General features: G+C 44.9%; 2 protein-coding genes, 1 non-coding gene and 1 pseudogene across 5 annotated transcripts; 2 read left to right on the plus strand and 2 right to left on the minus strand.

The window, feature by feature from the left end:
- Positions 1-149: 149 nt before the first annotated feature.
- Positions 150-1,816, minus strand: LOC112876883 (uncharacterized PE-PGRS family protein PE_PGRS54-like). Its single transcript, XM_025941064.1, has 3 exons — positions 1,239-1,816; positions 572-1,138; positions 150-472 (listed from the first exon to the last, which is right to left on the minus strand). Exons 1-3 carry the CDS (start codon positions 1,693-1,695, stop codon positions 414-416), a joined length of 1,083 nt encoding a protein of 360 aa, XP_025796849.1. The 5' UTR covers positions 1,696-1,816; the 3' UTR covers positions 150-413.
- A 275-nt stretch (positions 1,817-2,091) lies between these two features.
- Positions 2,092-2,163, plus strand: TRNAM-CAU. The gene has a single exon. It is a non-coding gene; the product is annotated as a tRNA-Met (tRNA).
- Positions 2,164-5,367: 3,204 nt separating this feature from the next.
- LOC112873979 lies at positions 5,368-7,527 on the plus strand (annotated as a pseudogene).
- A 247-nt stretch (positions 7,528-7,774) lies between these two features.
- On the minus strand, positions 7,775-17,294 carry LOC112873978 (rab3 GTPase-activating protein catalytic subunit). Of its 3 annotated transcripts, none has more exons than XM_025937101.1 (21): positions 16,971-17,268; positions 16,269-16,312; positions 16,107-16,170; positions 15,914-16,028; positions 15,732-15,799; positions 15,336-15,433; positions 15,089-15,260; positions 14,603-14,816; positions 13,766-13,892; positions 13,469-13,578; positions 13,285-13,371; positions 12,478-12,606; positions 12,261-12,394; positions 11,171-11,251; positions 11,004-11,096; positions 10,857-10,928; positions 10,635-10,674; positions 10,181-10,425; positions 9,660-9,837; positions 9,144-9,349; positions 7,775-8,510 (listed from the first exon to the last, which is right to left on the minus strand). In XM_025937101.1, exons 1-21 carry the CDS (start codon positions 17,061-17,063, stop codon positions 8,211-8,213), a joined length of 2,670 nt encoding a protein of 889 aa, XP_025792886.1. In that variant the 5' UTR covers positions 17,064-17,268; the 3' UTR covers positions 7,775-8,210. The 3 variants fall into 3 exon arrangements, 2 of the variants coding, with proteins under 2 accessions (XP_025792886.1, XP_025792887.1); XR_003224865.1 differs by having other exon boundaries at positions 8,478-8,510; positions 9,144-9,249; positions 16,971-17,294; XM_025937102.1 differs by lacking the exon at positions 16,971-17,268 and having other exon boundaries at positions 8,211-8,510; positions 15,914-16,021; positions 16,269-16,303.
- Positions 17,295-18,367: the final 1,073 nt, after the last annotated feature.

An 18,367-nucleotide genomic window follows, 5' to 3' on the forward strand; every position in this document is an offset into this window, starting at 1 on the left:
ATGCGGTGGAGGGAGTGATCCACGCAGAACTATGTTTTTTTAGCCTTCCGCTTTCTCTTCGAAATACCATTATGGCATCATATTTGTCATGCAATTCTGTTGAGAAAAATGTTCGAAAATTCTTAAGTTTCTTAGTACAGCATGTCCAATTTGATCTTGAACTTCACAAGCCTGATGTCTGAATTGCAAGCATCGCTTTCACTCCTGTCCAACAGACATTGTGATTACAGTTACAGTCTTACAACATCTCTAGTGTCTACAAGAAACCTACCCCAAGTGCTTACATGCATCCACATCAAGAACTTACATGCCTTCATATTAAGAGCGATCTATTTTTTGAGGGGGAATCTAAGTAACTCAGAACAACCAAATATATTCCACTGTTGCTCGAGAACGACCAAGTGCCTATGGAGCTAGTCTTCAATAATGGCTATAAGCAGGGAAGCCTCATCAGAATCTAGAGCCTGATCATCTGCAGTAACAGTGAAAATAGAAGAGAGAGAGACTGTCAGTTCAGTCCACCATGAAAAGTACTGCTTCCCAGACCATCACAAGCTTGTAGCAGAAATACCTGAGGGGAGGTTGGAGATGATCTGCTCAACGATTCCAGCATCATTCGCATCATGCCCCTTCTCCTTCTCCTCCTCGCCTTTGCTGCCATTAACAGCATCGCCATTGCTCTTTCTGGCATCGTCCTCGGTGCTGTGGTTCCCACTGCCATTGGCCATGCCGATCTTGGAAGCGACAGCGCTCAGAATCCCACCACCATTCATCTCGTCCGTCTTCTCATCCTTACTGACATCAACGGAGTTGCCATTGCTCGTCTTGGCGTTGACCCCACTGCCGCCATGGTCCTCGTCACCATTTGCGCCAGACATGGCCATGCCAATCTTAGAAGCCATTGTGTTCAGGATTCCACCACCATTCGCGTCGCCGCCCTTCTCCTCGCCGCTACTGACATCAACAGCGTGGCCATTGCTCGTCTTGGTGGCGTCCTCGGTGCCGTGGTTCCCGTTGCCATTGGCGGCAGACATGGCCATGACAATCTTGGAGGCCATCGCGTTCAGAATCCCGGTTTGCTCGTCTGACACGCCCTGATCTTTCCCTTCCTCTTTCGCTTCCTCTGCTTCCAATGCTCCTGCATGAACCAATCGATCAATCGAAAGGATTCACTGCACAACTGCAAACTTCCATGATCTAATTGGCTGCGGAGATTTGAGAAAACAGATAGTCCTTACCTGACGCCGGCGACGAAGCAGCGGGCGAACTGGACAGGAGCTTATGGAAGATTCCGCTACCGCCGTTTCCTTCGTCCTTCTGCTTGCCCTCGTCATCAGACGCCACGGCCGCAGTTCCACCGCCGTCGCTTTCGCTCCCGCCATTAGCACCGGACATCGCCGCGCCAATCTTGGACGCCATTGCGCTCAGGAACCCGCCCTCCTCACCTGGGTCGCCGTCGCCGTCTCTCTTCAACGCCTCGCCATCAGACGCCGCGGCCGCATTGGCCTCGCCGCCGCTCCCGTTCGTCTCGGACATCGTCGCGCCGATCTTGGATGCCATGGCGCTCAGGAACCCGCCATCCTGAGCCGGCTCGCCGCCGCCGCCAGCCGCCGCTACTTCTTCCTGATGCGCTTTCGCCTGCGCCGCGGTCTCCCCCTGCTCCCTCCTCTCCTCCTCGCCCACCGAATCCTCCATCTGGGAACACGAAGCTACGAGAACTAAGCTCTCAACCAGCACAGCGTTGAGTGTGAACTAGTGCAAAGCACACGGATTTTGTTCTACGAAACCAGATCAGCCGCCGGGGGGCAGAGAAGGAGCCGTGCCGCAGGCGGCTATTTTATAGCGGCGCGACGCGGGTGCTACACGCGTCCGGCGAGGACGAGGACGGCTGCGCGTCTCGGGGCGCGTAGCCTGGCGGGCGCGGATTGGCACGTCGCTTCGGGTTTTTCCAATTGGTTTTTTCTTGCTCTTTCTGCGAGGAGGCGGTGAGATGTCGGGTGGACGGTGGATCGGGGGGCAGAGGGTGTCGGTGGAATCGTTGGGATGCTTAACTCTGAACAGATAGGATCTTAACAGGCATCCTTCAACAAGATCAGAGTGGCGCAGCGGAAGCGTGGTGGGCCCATAACCCACAGGTCCCAGGATCGAAACCTGGCTCTGATATTTCAGATGGGCTTCCGAAATCTTTTCTTTTTCCTTTTCTTTTTGTAGGTTTTGTGAACAGGCTCTGACCGCAAGCTCTCCCGCTCGTCCACGCCGCCGGGATGCTGCAGCCGCCGTTGCCGGCGACGGACCACCAGCAGCTTCGCGGTCCCGGCCGAGGCGATGGCGGCATTCTTGCTTCTAATCTTCGGTTGTACAAATGGTCATATACGGTCGGTACAGTGAAAACGCAAACTGACGCTTGTTTTTGGTTGTGCAAGAGCGCTCCGGCGGGTTAAGGTTTGGCCTAACCCAGGTACAATAGTACAGTCAAAAAGTAATCCAGATATCAAAACAAAATTCTGTGCGGACTAAAATAAGATGTGCAGTCAACCAAACAAACTCATATAATACTAACTATACAAGCTTGGTTTGGGTTGAGTCTGTGTAACTCAAAATTAAGCTAGACAAGTAACCCATCACACCTATTAATCAATTAACTAGCGGTTATGCACGGGCGTGGCTGCTGGGCGGCGTCTCCTGCTGCCGGTCGGACTCCTCGCCGCTGCCGCCTGAGTTTCAACAGCACTGCCACCTTGAATTTCCACGGCACTCACGGCTCGCTTTTATTCACCTTGCGCAACTGTTTGATCAAAGCTCATTCTTTTGCTGATGACTGACATGATGTTTTTCGTTTCAGGATAACGAGAACTTCGAGACCTACGTCAGCAAGGCCTACAGTGGGGAGTCCTCCAAAGGTCTGCCACGGCAGCATCAACCTTGCTCGTCACTTATAACTGATTACTGATACATGGTGTGCCGTGTGCTCTTTTGGGTTATATATATGGGCATAGGCAGTTCCAGAAGTAATAATATGGGTTGGCTATAGATCATCTGGGGAGTTCGAGTGGCAGAACTTCTGTTCAAATATGTAAAGATTCAGCTTTCTTTCTCCCCATACCTTAGATTTTTTTTTATTTGTATGAAATTGAAACATAAGGTCATAGAAGGATTTTTTTTTTCCCGTGGTGGGGCTGTGAGATCAATGTTTTGGTGTTTCATTGTCATTGTTTTGTCAAGGAGCAAGTAAATGTGAAGTTTTGTTCGAGAGTTTTAGCTATTACAAATTATTCTTATGTTTTAAGAAGATATGATGAGTTAGCTTAGCTGTTTTTATGCACTCCCTCCGTTCCATATTATAATTCGTTTTGACTTTTTTAGATACATAATTTTTGCTATGTATCTGGACATATTGTAATTTAGGATAGAGATAGTAGTTGGATGTTGCGAGCGGATGGTGAATGCAGGCCCAACCCTACTCAGCCCAATTAATAATGTAAGCTCTATCCCTTAACTTTCCTTTTCAATCGTGTATTGGCAGAGGCATTTGTAGAAGAGTTGACCAAACTGGCTTGCAAGCACAGCGGTGTTGTGTTTTTCACTTTTGCATAGGTGGTGTGGTGTCGACTGTCGAGAGGTTGTCCATGTTAAATTTTCCCCACTCCACCACCTTGCCAACCTCTTTTTTGCAGCTCTTCTTTTCCGTCAGCTTCATCAGGATCTCGCTGCTCGGTGCCCCTCTATCCTAAGCTGCTTCGTTTCTGAGGCCACATAGCGCTTTCCTTTAAGCAGGTAGATAGATCTCTTGCGCAGTGTGCTACTGCTAATTGCAGCCGTGTCGTCGTTCCTTGATGAATTGCAAAGTGGTCCGGTTTTTTAGGGCAGACCACATGTTTCCGAGATTGCTAGACGTGGTACCGTGCAAGATCTTTGTACTTGTAGTTGCAGTAAGCATGAAGGCTGCAGCTGACGCATTACTAGCCAAGCCCCACCGAGAGTCCGAGACTTTGCACGCTTTTCTTTAGCTTCTAGGCATACCATTTCTCATGGCCCATTCCACTACGTAGAGGAGTTTATTCTGTTTCTGCCAATTACAAGACACTTTTAATTTCCAACCCAATTCCTTTTAGCTAGGTTGTCTTTAGTCAGTAGAACTCCACCTTGAAAGTACGACAAAAAAATTATATTTCTAGCGGTATTTTCAACTTCCAAATAAATTTAGAAAGAAATAAACTCTTGGATACAGGGAACACATTCAGAGAACTGACCGTGCTTATGTTCCGCCAATCAAAGAGCTCGCTGTCACCGACTAACGCAGTAACGCTATGCTAATTTGGCAATTTGCATTTGTTGTGTTATCTTCCATGATGAATTGCATTTTAAGGGCCGCTGGTAACTTGACACGTCTCAATGAGCTGAAAAAAAATCACCGAGCTCCCGTATCCATCAAGCTCGCGTTGCACCGGCCACCACCGCACGCAACAGGGACACCGTGGAATTCCAGGTTCCGGCCGGGCCGTCCCGTCACTTGTTTTGCTCGACGACCGACGCCTGCCGCTCGCCACCGATCGGGGTGAGAACCAAGAAAAGCCAGGGGAAAAGGAAGCACTTGGCACTTCGGCAGCACGCGGACGCCTCCCGGGCAGCATGATTGCTCCCCGCCCCCGGCGTCTCCTCCTGCCGGTCGCGCTCCTCCTCCTCGCCGCCGGCGGCGCCTTCCTGCCGCGGTCGCCGGCGGCCGTGGAGGGCGCGGAGAAGGTCTCCCTGGAGCTCTACTACGAGTCGCTGTGCCCCTACTGCTCGCGGTTCATGGTGAACCGCCTCGCGGGGATCTTCGAGGACGGGCTCATCGAAGCCGTGGACCTCCGGCTCGTCCCCTACGGCAACGCCCGCATCGGAGCCAACGGCGACATCTCTTGCCAGGTAAAAACTGAGGCCCAATCAAACTGTGTCCGTGTCTGCGTCTGTGGGGTGGGGAATTAGTACAGGATTTGGCACTCGGTGGTGGTAGTTTAAGCGTGGCACATTAGCTAGCGCCCACAGCGTAGGGTGTGTGGGTGGGTGCGAATCTGAAGTTCTGAACACGCACATCGATAAAGAGTTAAAGACAGTGCCGTCTTCTTTTACACGACAAAGCAAAAGCCAGTAATCTCGCTCAACCGTGACCGTAAATGGAAGCTGTGCGCGGAGCGCACTGCGCTAGCTAATTCCTAATTGAGGTAGGGTAAGCACGATCTGCAACCGCCGTCTGCTAATGGCAGCCGGGTCCCTTGACGAATTGGAAAGTGGTCTTGATTTCAGGTCCGCGCCCCCCCCCCCCCCATGTTACCGTTCCTAAAATGCTAGCCCGTGCAACCCAAGCTCCACTGAGACCTTGCACTCTCTCTTTTAGCTCATAGACATGCCATTTTTCACACGCCACGCTCACACTCTCCGTAGTTGTCAGTTGCTTACGACCTTACGTGTACCAGTACAAATCGCCTTGCACGCGTACGTTACTTTCGCTTGGGCTAGCTTGCTATTGCTCAGTCTACGCTTTGCGCGAGAGCAGAGCATTTCGTCCAGGATAACGTCCATGTTCACGAGCCCCAGGCCCAACCCGTGGGCGCACGGTTGCTGCCGCAGGGTCCCACGGCGTCCCACGTGGCAGCCAGATTGGGCCCACGTTCTGGTAATAATAACGGCGCGCGTCGCACGTGGCCACCCGCCTCGCGCTAATCACCGATAAATACGCCTCGTGGGGCAGCCTCCACCTCCACCTCCCCGCATCACCTCCTCACTTCACTCCACTTCACCGCGGCGACCTTCGCGTCGGCATCGCGATCCCGCCCGATGGCCGCCCGCCTCGCCGTCCCCGCTCTCCTCCTCCTCCTGCTCGCGTCCTCCCCGGCCGCGGCGGCCGGCGACGAGGGGCCGGAGAAGGTGGCCGTGGCGCTCTACTACGAGTCGCTGTGCCCCTACTCGGCGCGCTTCGTGGTGGACCGCCTCGCCAGGGTCTTCGAGGACGGCCTCCTCGACGCCGTCGACCTCACGCTCGTCCCCTACGGCAACGCCAGGGTCCACGCCGGCGGCGAGATCTCGTGCCAGGTAAGGCGCGCTAGCCCCGCGCAATTTCGTTCCTACTCCCGAGTTGTGGTTGACTTGTTCTTCGCTTGGTCTCTTGGGTCTCGATTTCTCGCAGTAGTGCTTGGTGATCCGAGACATGATTGGGGATTACTTTCTGTTTGTTAATGTTCTCGTCTCGCATTAGGAGTAATTGCTGATTCTAACACTGCTGAGCTGATGCTTCTTGCAGCATGGTCCGTACGAGTGCCTGCTCAACACCGTGGAAGCTTGCGCCATCGACGCCTGGCCGGATTTGGTAATTCCTCTCGCCTCATACACTCTGCTGCTCATTTGTGCTTTATCATGAAAGAACTAGTGCAAAACGCACCGGATAGAACAGCACTACACAATACGACGATCAATTGATCACAGTGAATTTGTTATCAACGAATAAACATGCTACCGTACTCTGTTCTCATTCCTCAAAGCTCCCGGCTCAAATTGACAACATCTCTGCAGCCTTTTGCTCCAAATGTTGGGACTCTTAGAACTCACAGCTGCTCAATGTGTATCCTTAATTACCGTTGCTGCTGTGTGCAGGACGTGCATTTCCGTTTCATCTACTGCGTGGAGGACCTGGTGGTGAAGCGCCAGTACAAGGAGTGGGAGTCCTGCTTCCAGAAGCTGGGGCTTGCCCCGGAGGTCGTTACTGAATGCTACAAAAGCGAACAGGGTCACAAGGTTCATTCTCGATCTTCGCCAGCTAGCTTATGCTGATGCTCAACTTTATCCCATCACTTGTTAGTACTGATCACTGTGTTAATTTGCATCTCGTTCATTCCCTCCAGCTTGAGCTCAAGTACGCGAACCAGACCGACGCTCTCGTGCCGCCGCACCGCTACGTCCCGTGGGTGGTAGTCGACGGGCAGCCGCTGCTTGAGGCAAGTTCCACCCGAAGTTCAGCTCCACTCGCGGCTCACTTGGCCTTGCGCGACTTTTGATCAAGTTCGTTTCTTTTCCTGAAAAAACATGTTTTCGTTTCAGGACTACGAGAACTTCGAAGCCTACGTCTGCAAGGCCTACAAGGGCAGTCCTCCAAAGGTCTGCGAGGGGCTGGTGCAACCGCCGGTGGCGCTTGAGACCGTGGTGGCGCGCAACGGCGTCACTTACAACTCCGGCGGCATCGAGCTTGCGACTGCTGAAGAGGAGGGGAATGGACAGCAAGATTAGGATGCGGCTCCCAGACGATGAAAACTGATACTGCACGGTGTGCTCGTTTGAGGCACGTGGACATAGGCAGTTGCATGTCACTGTCCAGATTACATATTATGGTTGGCCGTAGTAGGTCGTACAGAAGTAATGATGCACTAAGCTGCTTTGCTGCTTAATCATAGTCTGATCTGGTTTGCTCTTTGCTTATGGCCTCGTGGGTGAGAAATTGAGAATCAACTGGCTGTTTGACGTGAGGCTCCGTTTGGAGCAAAGTATTTCGTATAGAAATTCTCGGTGTCTTTTTTGAGTAGGAACTAGCAGGAAGTCCCTTAAAATCACCCCAGAAGGAGGGGCAAGATTCCGTTGTTCATGGCACGGAGAACTGGAAGAAACGTTTGGTTATGTCCTTAAAGGTTTAAGGGTAGCGTAGTTATTCAGTTATTCTGTGCAGTCTTCGTGCAAGATCAGCTACCTAGATGGGAATGAGATCATATGGCTCGGTGGAACGCGAGCATACCAAGAGTTGAATGCAACGTAAATCATGCACCACATCACATCACACAAAGAAACGGTCAATCAATGTGTTTCGAGTATGTTACAAAAAGAAACTGTGTTCCAAGTACAACTACCTCCGTATCACTCGTATACAACTGAAACAAGACAACCAATGTGGTACACCTCGCCCCGCCGCATATATCTAAATTGCGACTTCCAAAAGTCCATTCCAAACAATGCCCTATAGCAAAGCCAAATCAGAGATTTCACTCAGCTCACGGCACGAAGATACAGGCCTACAGCTCTCAGGAAACTTGGCCACAGCACGTCAGTCACGCAGATCCTGGTAATATTTTTCGTGGGCGAGGATTTGATACTTTTATTTGCTATCAAAACTGTGCCCCCGCCAGCTATTGTCCACTGGTAGATCTGCACCAACTGTCGATTCAAACGATTCTCCTGTACAGATGCGCAGCTCAATCCCAGGATGTCACAGACAATGCAACCCAAAGATCATTAGATGTCCCAGATATATACATCCTATGTGTCTGGATCTGCTCATCATCAGTACATAATGGGGTTGGGCTCGAATAGTGACCGTTGCTTATTCTCTCCTGGACCGAGAATATGATTTCCCTTTGCAGTGGTTCGTGGCCATTCAAAAGATTTCCCATGCTCAAAACCTTCCTCCATGACTGATTAGCAGTAGGGGGAGGAAACAGGTTTGATACAGCATCTCTCTCATGCATCCCCACCTTTTCCTTAGTGGTGAACTCCTACCATAGAATATGTTAAAAGGAAATTAGGAAAATGGCCTCAGAAAATTTGCTGGCAAAAGAAAACAATGACCGAGCCTGGGCACAGCAAGAAACTAATAGAATAACCTCAGATGAAGTCTTAGAAAATTGAAGATTCTGAATGAAGTTTAAAAAAAAGAAGGAAAAGAAGCACGTTGGAATGAATAAATATCTCTAGTCCACACCAACATGATATGGCTGAAAAATTGATAAAAACAGCGTGACAGAAAAGTTTGCAGTTTACTGTTATACAGATCAGGAGTTGTGATGTGGTTGTATCCTAATATGTAATGACTAATGACTAATGACTATCACCTGCTCGGAGGAGACTTATGTGGTAGAGCAATATCTTCATACTCCCTCTGTTTTTCAATATATGATCTGACAAGCTAATTAGTTTCAAAAGTGAATGGAGGGAGTACTATGGAAACCTTCAGTTTTTAGTATCTAGTAAACTGTTATATAATTGATATAAGAACTCCACCAATCCGCAATTTTAGGATGTAAGCAATGGAGCAAATTAATTCAACATATGAACATTTTAGTTCATCAACTCTGTTCATGTAAATGATAGTGTGTGTAACAAATAAGGGTAAAGAACATAGCATTTACCTTCTCATAGCAAATGCTTTCCAAAGTAGTTCCCATTTTCGGAAGATAGTAGTTGAAATAGTCAGCAAAAACGGCTTGCGCCAGTCGTGGAGCATCTATAAGCTTCCTATAGACGGAAGCAGCAAGAATCAGCAACTTCTCGATGTGCTCAAAAACTTGACAAAGCCGTTTCAGGTCTCCAGCCAAATCACTGATGTCAGAATTTCCTGTTAAAAACAACAGCCTGAGTATTCATGCCAGTGGCCAGTGCTCAACATCCTGGAAGTTCTCTAGTCCCTAAAGGCCTGCTGGCATACAAGTTAAATATTTTATTTGCCCGGCAGCCAATAATCCTTGGGCTGTGTTTTAAAGCTGCACCTTCACAGAAAAACTCTTAAATGCATGTGACATTTCAAACTGTCTGTTGGTTCTATTGTTAGACAAATGAAAGGTCTCCTGTGAAAATCAATCCATTGGTACTTCCTTTAAAATGCAAGTCTATACACACAGCCGTATGACAAGTATAGTTAGTAGTACCTTGAAGAGATTTCAGTGTTGACGCCATTGTGGCATATAGCTGATCCATTTTAGTCTTCATTAACTTGAAGCCACCATATGTGGTCTTGTTCAGGATATCAGCTGATGATTTGAAGGCAGTGCACACCATTTGCTCAAGGAGCTGCTGTGGCCTCAAAGTTTCAAGGTAATGAAGCACCTGTGTATCACATATATGAAAAGCTCAATAAGCAGCATGCTATTATTTTATCTACAGTAAGATACTAAGATGTTAAATAATAGTAATGAAGATCATGGTTCCAACTTTAAAAGAGAACCAACCTCATGCAGTTCAAAAAAGTCCATTTCCAGTTAAAAGAAAACATGTGCTGATTAATTTGTAATTTTCTTTATATTAATAACTGAAACCTTCAAATTACACATTATTAGTAATTACATTTGCCATTTACAATTGAAGAGCCACCATAATTAGTAGCGATGCCAACATGCCTTCTTATATGATGATGAAATCACCAACACATGGATAAGAAACAACGAATCACCTTTTCTCCTTCCCGAACAGGATCAAGCAGCGACTTCTGTTCGGATACAGGCAATGGTGGAGCATCATTCCAGATTTTGCGCCACACATTCCCATGTTCAGACATACGCTGAGAAAGCTTTCCTTTAGGAGGCCAGCCTGAACTACCATCTGCTTTGTAATCACTCACCCAGTCACCAGGTGAATGCCACCGAATAAAATCTTCAAAGACGGCGTCTGGGTTTGCAGCTTTAAAAGCAGACATATCTAAGCAAGAAACAGGGTTTTCTGATTAGTAGCAAATGAAGAAGTTCTACAATACTAGTAACAAAAAGGAAAAGTAGAAATCCTATCATAGCCATTGCTCATAAATCAGACGAAATAAAGAAAATTTCTGAAGATAGACTCTAGAAATAATAAGTTAATAACACATCATGTAACAAATGTAATGTCATGCTGTCCCCAGAAAATCTTACCAGAAGATAATATATCCCTTTCCAGTTGACCAGATAGACCCTGCGGGAACAGATGAATGCTATGAAAATCTTATCTGATTTAGGTAGGCTGACTTATGCAATAGAGTTAGTAGTGCATATATCCATCCAACTAACTGAGCTTACTGTAGTTGTTCAGATAAATCTATGTATCAGAAAGGATTTGAACATTCATGCATACAAAGAGCAAGTTCAAGAACTTACAATGGCATTGCCAAAAGCTTCAGCTGCGTGAAGCCTTTCTTCATGCATATCTTCGGTCATCAAAGGTGCATCCTAAGGAACTGATGGAAACATAAGGCGGTGCATGAGGATCGCAATAATAAATCTGAAGAAGAGCGCAGCCAGAACCTGAGTATATGGAGCATGCATTTCCTGAAATGTATTCAGGAGCATCATTTTAGGCACAACACCAGCTGATCCTTTCCGAGTTTTGGTGATGGCCTGTTTTTAAACTATTGAGTTAGCATCAAATTATTTTAAATTCCAAATAAAAACAGTGGCTGACAGTATACTACCGTAGTAGTTGAAGTTTCATCTTTGTGGCCAGCACCTTTCTCACGGTTCAGTGAATTCTTTCTCTCAATGCATATCGCAAGCTTTCCAGAAGAAAAAGCAAAAGACACAACTGCTTAAAATATGCTGGAAAAACAGTCGCCCAAAAAAATGAAGGACCGAATTTTTAAAACATGTTTCTATTTGTCAAAACTTAATACTCCACTCATAAGATAAGTAACAAATAGCTTATCAATGCTAAATTTATTAGATGTGAAAGAGGTGTGAGAAAATAGTTGCATCATTCGACAAACAGCAGCTTGCAGAAACAAGTGAAAACCCATGAGACTGTATACCTTGTTAGAGTAACAAAATGAATATTGCATGGATCTTTCTAGTATATAGAACTGATGCGTAGTGACTGATTTTTGCCACAAGGAGCGCAATTCAAGGACAGCATTGTAAAGGCAGCTCCAGTGTTGCTCTGAAACGAACCGTGGAGTGAGAGAATCGAATTTTACACACTGGAGCGGTCGACTCATATGTGTCAGATGCTGAAATCGACCTTCCAACACAGTTCGAACCGCAAGCCACACAAACAAATACAATAATCGAAATTGGCAGTAGAAGGTGTCAGCTTTGGCATTGAGTGGCTAGGAACGAAGCGCCTGACACAGTTTTGCATTTGTTTAACTGAGTATAGGTCCCAATAAATCGATACCCACACTGTGGCTATCGAATTCTCTGACACCCTACAGGTTTTGCACAGTAAAATCGATTTGCACACTGGAGGTGCCCTAAGCTGTGTTGAGCATAGTGGCAAAGACATGATGGTAGCCACATTGGAGCATCCATACTGCCTTGGAATTGAGGGCATTGTATAGGTCAAGCACACAACGGAGGCATGACACGGGCATAGCTGAGAGCATGTGTTGGCTGAGCCCAGTGAAGAAACAGACATGCTAGAAGTACTATGATACATGTATTCTTTTTAAAAATCATTAAACTAGTATACTGAGCAACAATATAAATAAATAAATAACATTTTCTATGACTGCTATAATCTTATAAGGAGATGTGACCCTAAAGACATGGGAAAAGTATTGATGTTACCATTTGTAACTTTTGGTGGATAAGACAAGAGGAGAGATCAATGGTCGAACTGCTTTTCATCCTAGGCAATCTTTCCGATTCTTCCCAGCACCAACGAATTTCACGTACAAAGTCAATCCACAATACAGCAATTGCTGGCATAACAATCAAGTCTTTTATCAATAAAGCTCTCAAAAAAATAGAAATCAAAAAGGAAAAAACAGCACATAACACAGACCACGTATATTGCAGTTGCCAAACCAAAGTGCATGCAAACAGAACTGGCCAAAAAGTGAATCTGCAGGTGCGCCTCTCATAGCACGGGTATACTTGTTTTCTGCTTCCATATAGTTTGAGTTTCCAGCCTCTGTTAAACAGAAACATAAAGAGTTTATTAGATTCTCAAAATGGATTCGAAAAGAAAGGTGCAGAAATTTCATGAAATATCATGATCCATCTATCAAGTAATGTCATTTCATTATTGCTAGTTAAGTTCGAGTTTCTGAATCCAATAATACCAATCATTGTCTACAACCTCAAAAGGTGGCATTGGCATCCCTTTTATGGTCAGCAGCTCATGAAGCTTGCACACAAGCTGAGGATGTTAGAAAGGAAACTGGGATGCAAGTCACAGGACCAGAACTAGATGACTATCAGATCAAGCAAGATAGACCCATCCATTTAGACTGCTGAACTACAACTCCCAACGCTGCCAAACCATGAACGCACAAAGAGTGTAGCATGAGTTCAGGAGTAATTCACTGTCTGCAAAGGCTAGCAGATCATTCTCAGACTCTAATTAACTGATTACTTCAATTACATAGATTTTAAATAGAAGCTTTGCAAGGTGCTAATATTTGAATAGCATGCAAAAAGTACCATATGAATCAGCCCAATTACTTATATACTCACAGTCTAGTGCAACATTGTGGAATCTTCAGATTTTCAGCATTGAACTTCATAAGTGAATTAACTCAATTATGATAGATAACATGTTGATTTAGTAACTAAGTTTGATCAGGAAAAAAGGAGGATAAATAAATACCATCACTGAAAAGATCTTTCATAACACGATCAATAACAGATGGTGGAGGCACAGTAGTAGATTTTGAATTGTCCTGGCCTGAAGTATCTGCTACCTAGCACGGCAAATTAAAATTAGAAATAAAATGCTAGAAAGATAATTGGGGTCACTTGGAGGGTACAGTGACTCGTATCAACTTCTTAACCTGCAACAAAGTCTTCCAAAAACTGCGCCTCCGCTGATGATTCATACGCATTCACTAGAAGATGTAGCTGGGATGCAAACCCAACAAATTTTCCAATAGAATCATCTACCCTACAATGTAAGTTTGAACATATATTAAAACAAATGCATCCATCATATGGGGAAACAATATATTATTTATGTAACAGACACCAAACTGGTGAGTGTTGAAGTGATGGATAGATATGACGCTTATACTTCATGAAATAGAAATTACTTCCAGAAAGTTAAAAAGGGATTTACAAATAAAAAAGGTTACATGTATTGAGATACAACTGGGTGAAGAAACCAGCTATCAGCATCAAAGGACGAAGCATTTTCCACTTCAGCCATCTCAAGGGTTTCTTCAAATGTCCTCTCTCCCCAAATGGCAGTCAGCTCAAAACCTACCACAATCAAGTGGATCATGTTTCCAAATATACATCAAGTTGAAATATCCTCTAGGAAAAATTGAAACATGATATGTATCAATTCCAATGTATAACATGCAACTATCACTGCTTATTGAGTTAACATTTCTCAGACGTATCATTCAAGTGGAACTAGTTATTATAGCTAAATTTATACACAAGAAATCTACCTTGTAGCATGCAAGGTACATTATCTCTTTGTCCATGTTAGAGTTCTTGTTATCATGTATGAAGACTGAACGAGAAATATTTTACCTCCATATTTACTTTTGCAATGAAAGGGGTGATTTTTCTTCTACATGAAGATATTTTTTTGTGACAGAAGATAAATGTGAATCTTAATAACTGTGTTATGTATCACCCCTATACCCAGTGTACTAATATGTAAAACATGGGAGTGATTCAATTCAAAAGTGGTAACTACCATTAAAATAGGATAATGAAAACTGTAACTTCTGATGCTAGATCAACCCTGGATGGTATATATCAAAGTGGATAGACCTCATGTTACTGGATAGTGAAAGAGCCTAGGTGTAAAGTGGAATAATTCAGGGGGAATTTGGAAGTATTGGTAGCTTATTGACATTGATCTGTGCCTTTTGATTCAGTCCCATGGCTAACATCAGCTCTTCCCATTATGGTTGTTTATTCAAATTTCCTTGTCAAAATCATGAGACTTCAGTTACCTTTCACAGGATCCTCAGCAGAGTACCACTCTGCCCAAGGGCAATCATCGTCCCATTGTTTTTTGGGGTGGCTTGCAACTTCATTTTCAGTTAACGACTCAGTAGCTTCAGAATCTAAAGTCTCGTTATCATAATCATATTCAGGAGTCCTGTAGGTAAGCTTCATTGAGAAGTGAACCTTTACCCTGGCTGGAAAATCTGACGAGGATAGGACCTCCAAAGTCAAAACAGAAAAAATGAAGGTTAACCCATGAAAAAACAGTACAGAACAGGTAGTGCATGTTGAGTAAGAGGAGACAGAGAGGAACAGAATTATTGAACAAAAGCAAGAGATATATTCTAAAGTTCAAATGCTACAGGTTGTATAATAGTTTGCCGGTGCTATCTTTTCCCTCCTATAAAAAACCATCATATTGGCTTTTTTTTCTCAGTAACTTTTTAGTTTTGTAAAATCACGAAAGGATAGAAGCTTTCGGGGATACTCACAAATTTTGATAGAAATAGCTCATGTAACCCCTCCAGATGCATGAGTCTTATTGGCACTTGGCTACCAATTCGGTCAGCTTCAAATCTTCGAGTAAACACTGTTCCCAGGCTCTGAATTCCTATATATGCTTTTCGTGAAGGATCATGAACGGGTACAAATGCTGGCCAATTGCTAAATACAACAACCATTCAGTAAAATGACATTGATAATGCTTGTTTGGGAAGCTAAGCTTTAAATCTCACTCACCTGCCACAATTAGAAAGAGCAATTGCTACAGAACTCAAAAGCTTAGTTGATTCTGGGTCATCAAGAACCACACCGCTGGCACTCAGTGGAGCAATCATCTGTGAGCACATAAAAACACTATGAGATTTGAGTTTGGTGATGCAAGCTAGCTTATGCACAATAACTAGGCTCCACTATTAGAGCTTGGCTAAATTTTTTGGAAAGGAACATAGAAGTTTGTTGCACTATATAATTCAGTGGTTTTCATTGACGAAATTGCAATTGCTTTATGCTGAAAGGGAACTAGAGACTAAAAGCTAAAAAAACACAAAATTGTTTGAAGTAATAATAAATGCACCCAGCAGAAAAATCGTATGACGGCCTATGCTTGTATAATGCAACACAGAAAAATCATACCAAAAACTCATCAACTCCGAACGAGAGCTGCATGCTATGTGTATCATCATCCCAGTATGAGTTTTTGCCTACGGATAGATATTGGTGATTGTGAGAAAAATACAAAACAGAAGTTATCTGGAGAAGAATAATATGACACAGAAACTTGCTGAAGGCATTAGAGTTTAAATAAATACACTCACCTTTTGCAGACTTCATGAAATGATACTCCATAGAATACACCCTTTTCCCATGTTTCAGTTCTCGTTTGATCATGTATAAGTTTTCAAAGGGAGGAACACTCTCTGCACCTTTTTGCTACAAGAATGTATGTTAGTTAACAGATCAACAATTTAGCACACAAGCTTGAATATGAGGTTCCAGACAGAGCAGTACCATTAATATCTTCGGGCCATCAGCAAGCCATTGACGACAAATAGCCTCTATCTCAGATATAAACCTAGATGATCAAGAAAATCTTAATAAGCCTTTGCAGATAAGTAAAATTGACGAGAAACGAGAGTAAGAAAATTGGATAGTATGAGTCGATTTGCATACCTTTCCCATGATGAAGCAATAGTGAAATCATCAAACCGCTCAAGCTGTGGAGAGAAATAAAATACGATAAATTAACAGATAATTTTCAGCTCAAAAGGATTCAGCAATATTTTGGCTTCTAAAATGTATGGAGCTACACAAAGTAGGCCTTACAAAAAGAAACAGTGAAGAAAAACTAGCATTAACTGCGAGTTACATGCTATCAATCCAAACAGTGTGGCAAACTGTATCCAACAATGCACAGAAGCTGAAGTTACTGAGCAATTAGCATGTTTGACAGGCACACATTATGTAATTAAGTATCATAAAGTTATGTTACATATGATCCTTACGTACTACCATGTTGTTCTGCCTCTTATAGCAATTTGCAGAAGGAAATGTGCAAATGTATACTCCTTCAGAAGCAGAACACAATAAACAGGCAGTAATGGACTAGTTAACTGATCAACACAGCCGCGAACCGTGATCTGGCGGCCAATACATCGATATGTCCCATAGTAGCAGACTTTAGCAACAAAAACATGGTACAAATTCTCCAAAAGTAGCCTAGGAACTTTAGCAATTCAAGCTACGAGCCTAGTAAGTACACCCGAAAACCAGTCCCCATCATCACGCAACGACAGCACCAAACCAAACACTATTGGTAAAAAAATCGGAAACGGACTGATAGCAAGCGCGTGAAGGAAGCGGAAGCGTGTGTACCTCCTCTTCGGCCTCCTCCTCGTCCTCCTCCGCCTCTTCGTCCTCCCCGATCCGGCGGTGCTTCGCGTACCTGGCGGAGGACGAGGAGGCCATGGCGGCGCGCTACGCGGGCGCGGCGGGGAGCAGCGGCGCTGTGGAGTCGCGGGGAAGCCTCTCCGCGTTCCCCGTTAGATCGGCGAGGGGGGGAGGGCCGCGAGGGAGGGAAAGGGAAGTGGAAGAGCGTGATGCGTCGATGGCCGGTGCCTCGTCGCAGTTCGTACTTGGTGGTGGCACCGTACGCCGGTCGCACGACGGTTTCCAGAGCTGCGGGCCCACCGCATAGTTACGTGCCTATGGTGTTCGTGGACTAGGTCTAGGTAAATAAAGGAGTAACGATTGACGACAACTGTCGGCATCGGGCCATCGGCCCAATAGGGTGCATGGACCCGGCCGGCGTGCTGTTGTTGTTCGTTGTTGGCCTATTGGGCCTAACTTGGGCACGACGAATTGGAACTCCGAATGTGTCGAACTCCTTTTCTCCTCTCGTCCTTCAAAAAAATTGGCAACTAGCTCTAGCATTTCAAAATTTACCAGTTAGGAGCTACAGAAATGCTCATAACAGTTGCTTATGTGTAGGCCGAGAGTATGCAATTGGTTTCTAAGGTTAAGATGTGGAGAGATGGTACTGTCATGTTTTTTTTCCTTTTATTTCTTCATGGCTTGTGTAATTTCACATGTTCTGAACAAAGTCGTCTATCGTTTTGTAATCTGGCTTGCTTGAGTAAGTTCACTTACCTAGGCCGGTAGGCCCTGTTAGTTCAAATCCTGAGATTGAGCGGGATGGTGGATTATAAAATATTGGCAAGCTAGCTAGATTGTGGAATCTATGCATGGTAAAATAGCTGCCTAGCTATTTGTTTCAGCTAGAGTGCTAGACAAACCAAATAGAGGCCTACTTGAGTGTGTCCTTGTAAAGTCTTCCAAATTTCTAGGTACCTCCAGGAGGGGGGTTTCCCATTCCATCGAAGAGTTGTTTCCACCAGCACTGAACACTTGCCTCCATGTGGCATCATCCTATGATCCTATCCTTTGACTGCAACAAATAATTGTTCAGCGAAGACTTCACGTATTCTTGTTACGGTGTGTTCGTTTTCTAGGGTCTAAAGTTTAGACCCGTCGCATCAAAGAGAATCTTATCATTTAGAAGTATTAAATAAAGTCTAATTACAAAACTAATTGCAGAACCCCAGAGCTAATTCGCGAGACGAATCTAATGAGGTATATTAGACTATGATTAGCGGATGATACTGTAGCATCACTGTAGTAAATTATGGATTAGTTAGGCTCATTAAATTTATCTCGCGAATTAGCATCCATCTGTGCAAAAAAATTTATAATTAGACTTTATTTAATACTTC

This window comes from Panicum hallii, chromosome 9 (genome assembly GCF_002211085.1).
Source record: "Panicum hallii strain FIL2 chromosome 9, PHallii_v3.1, whole genome shotgun sequence".
NCBI classification, from domain to species: Eukaryota; Viridiplantae; Streptophyta; class Magnoliopsida; order Poales; family Poaceae; genus Panicum; species Panicum hallii.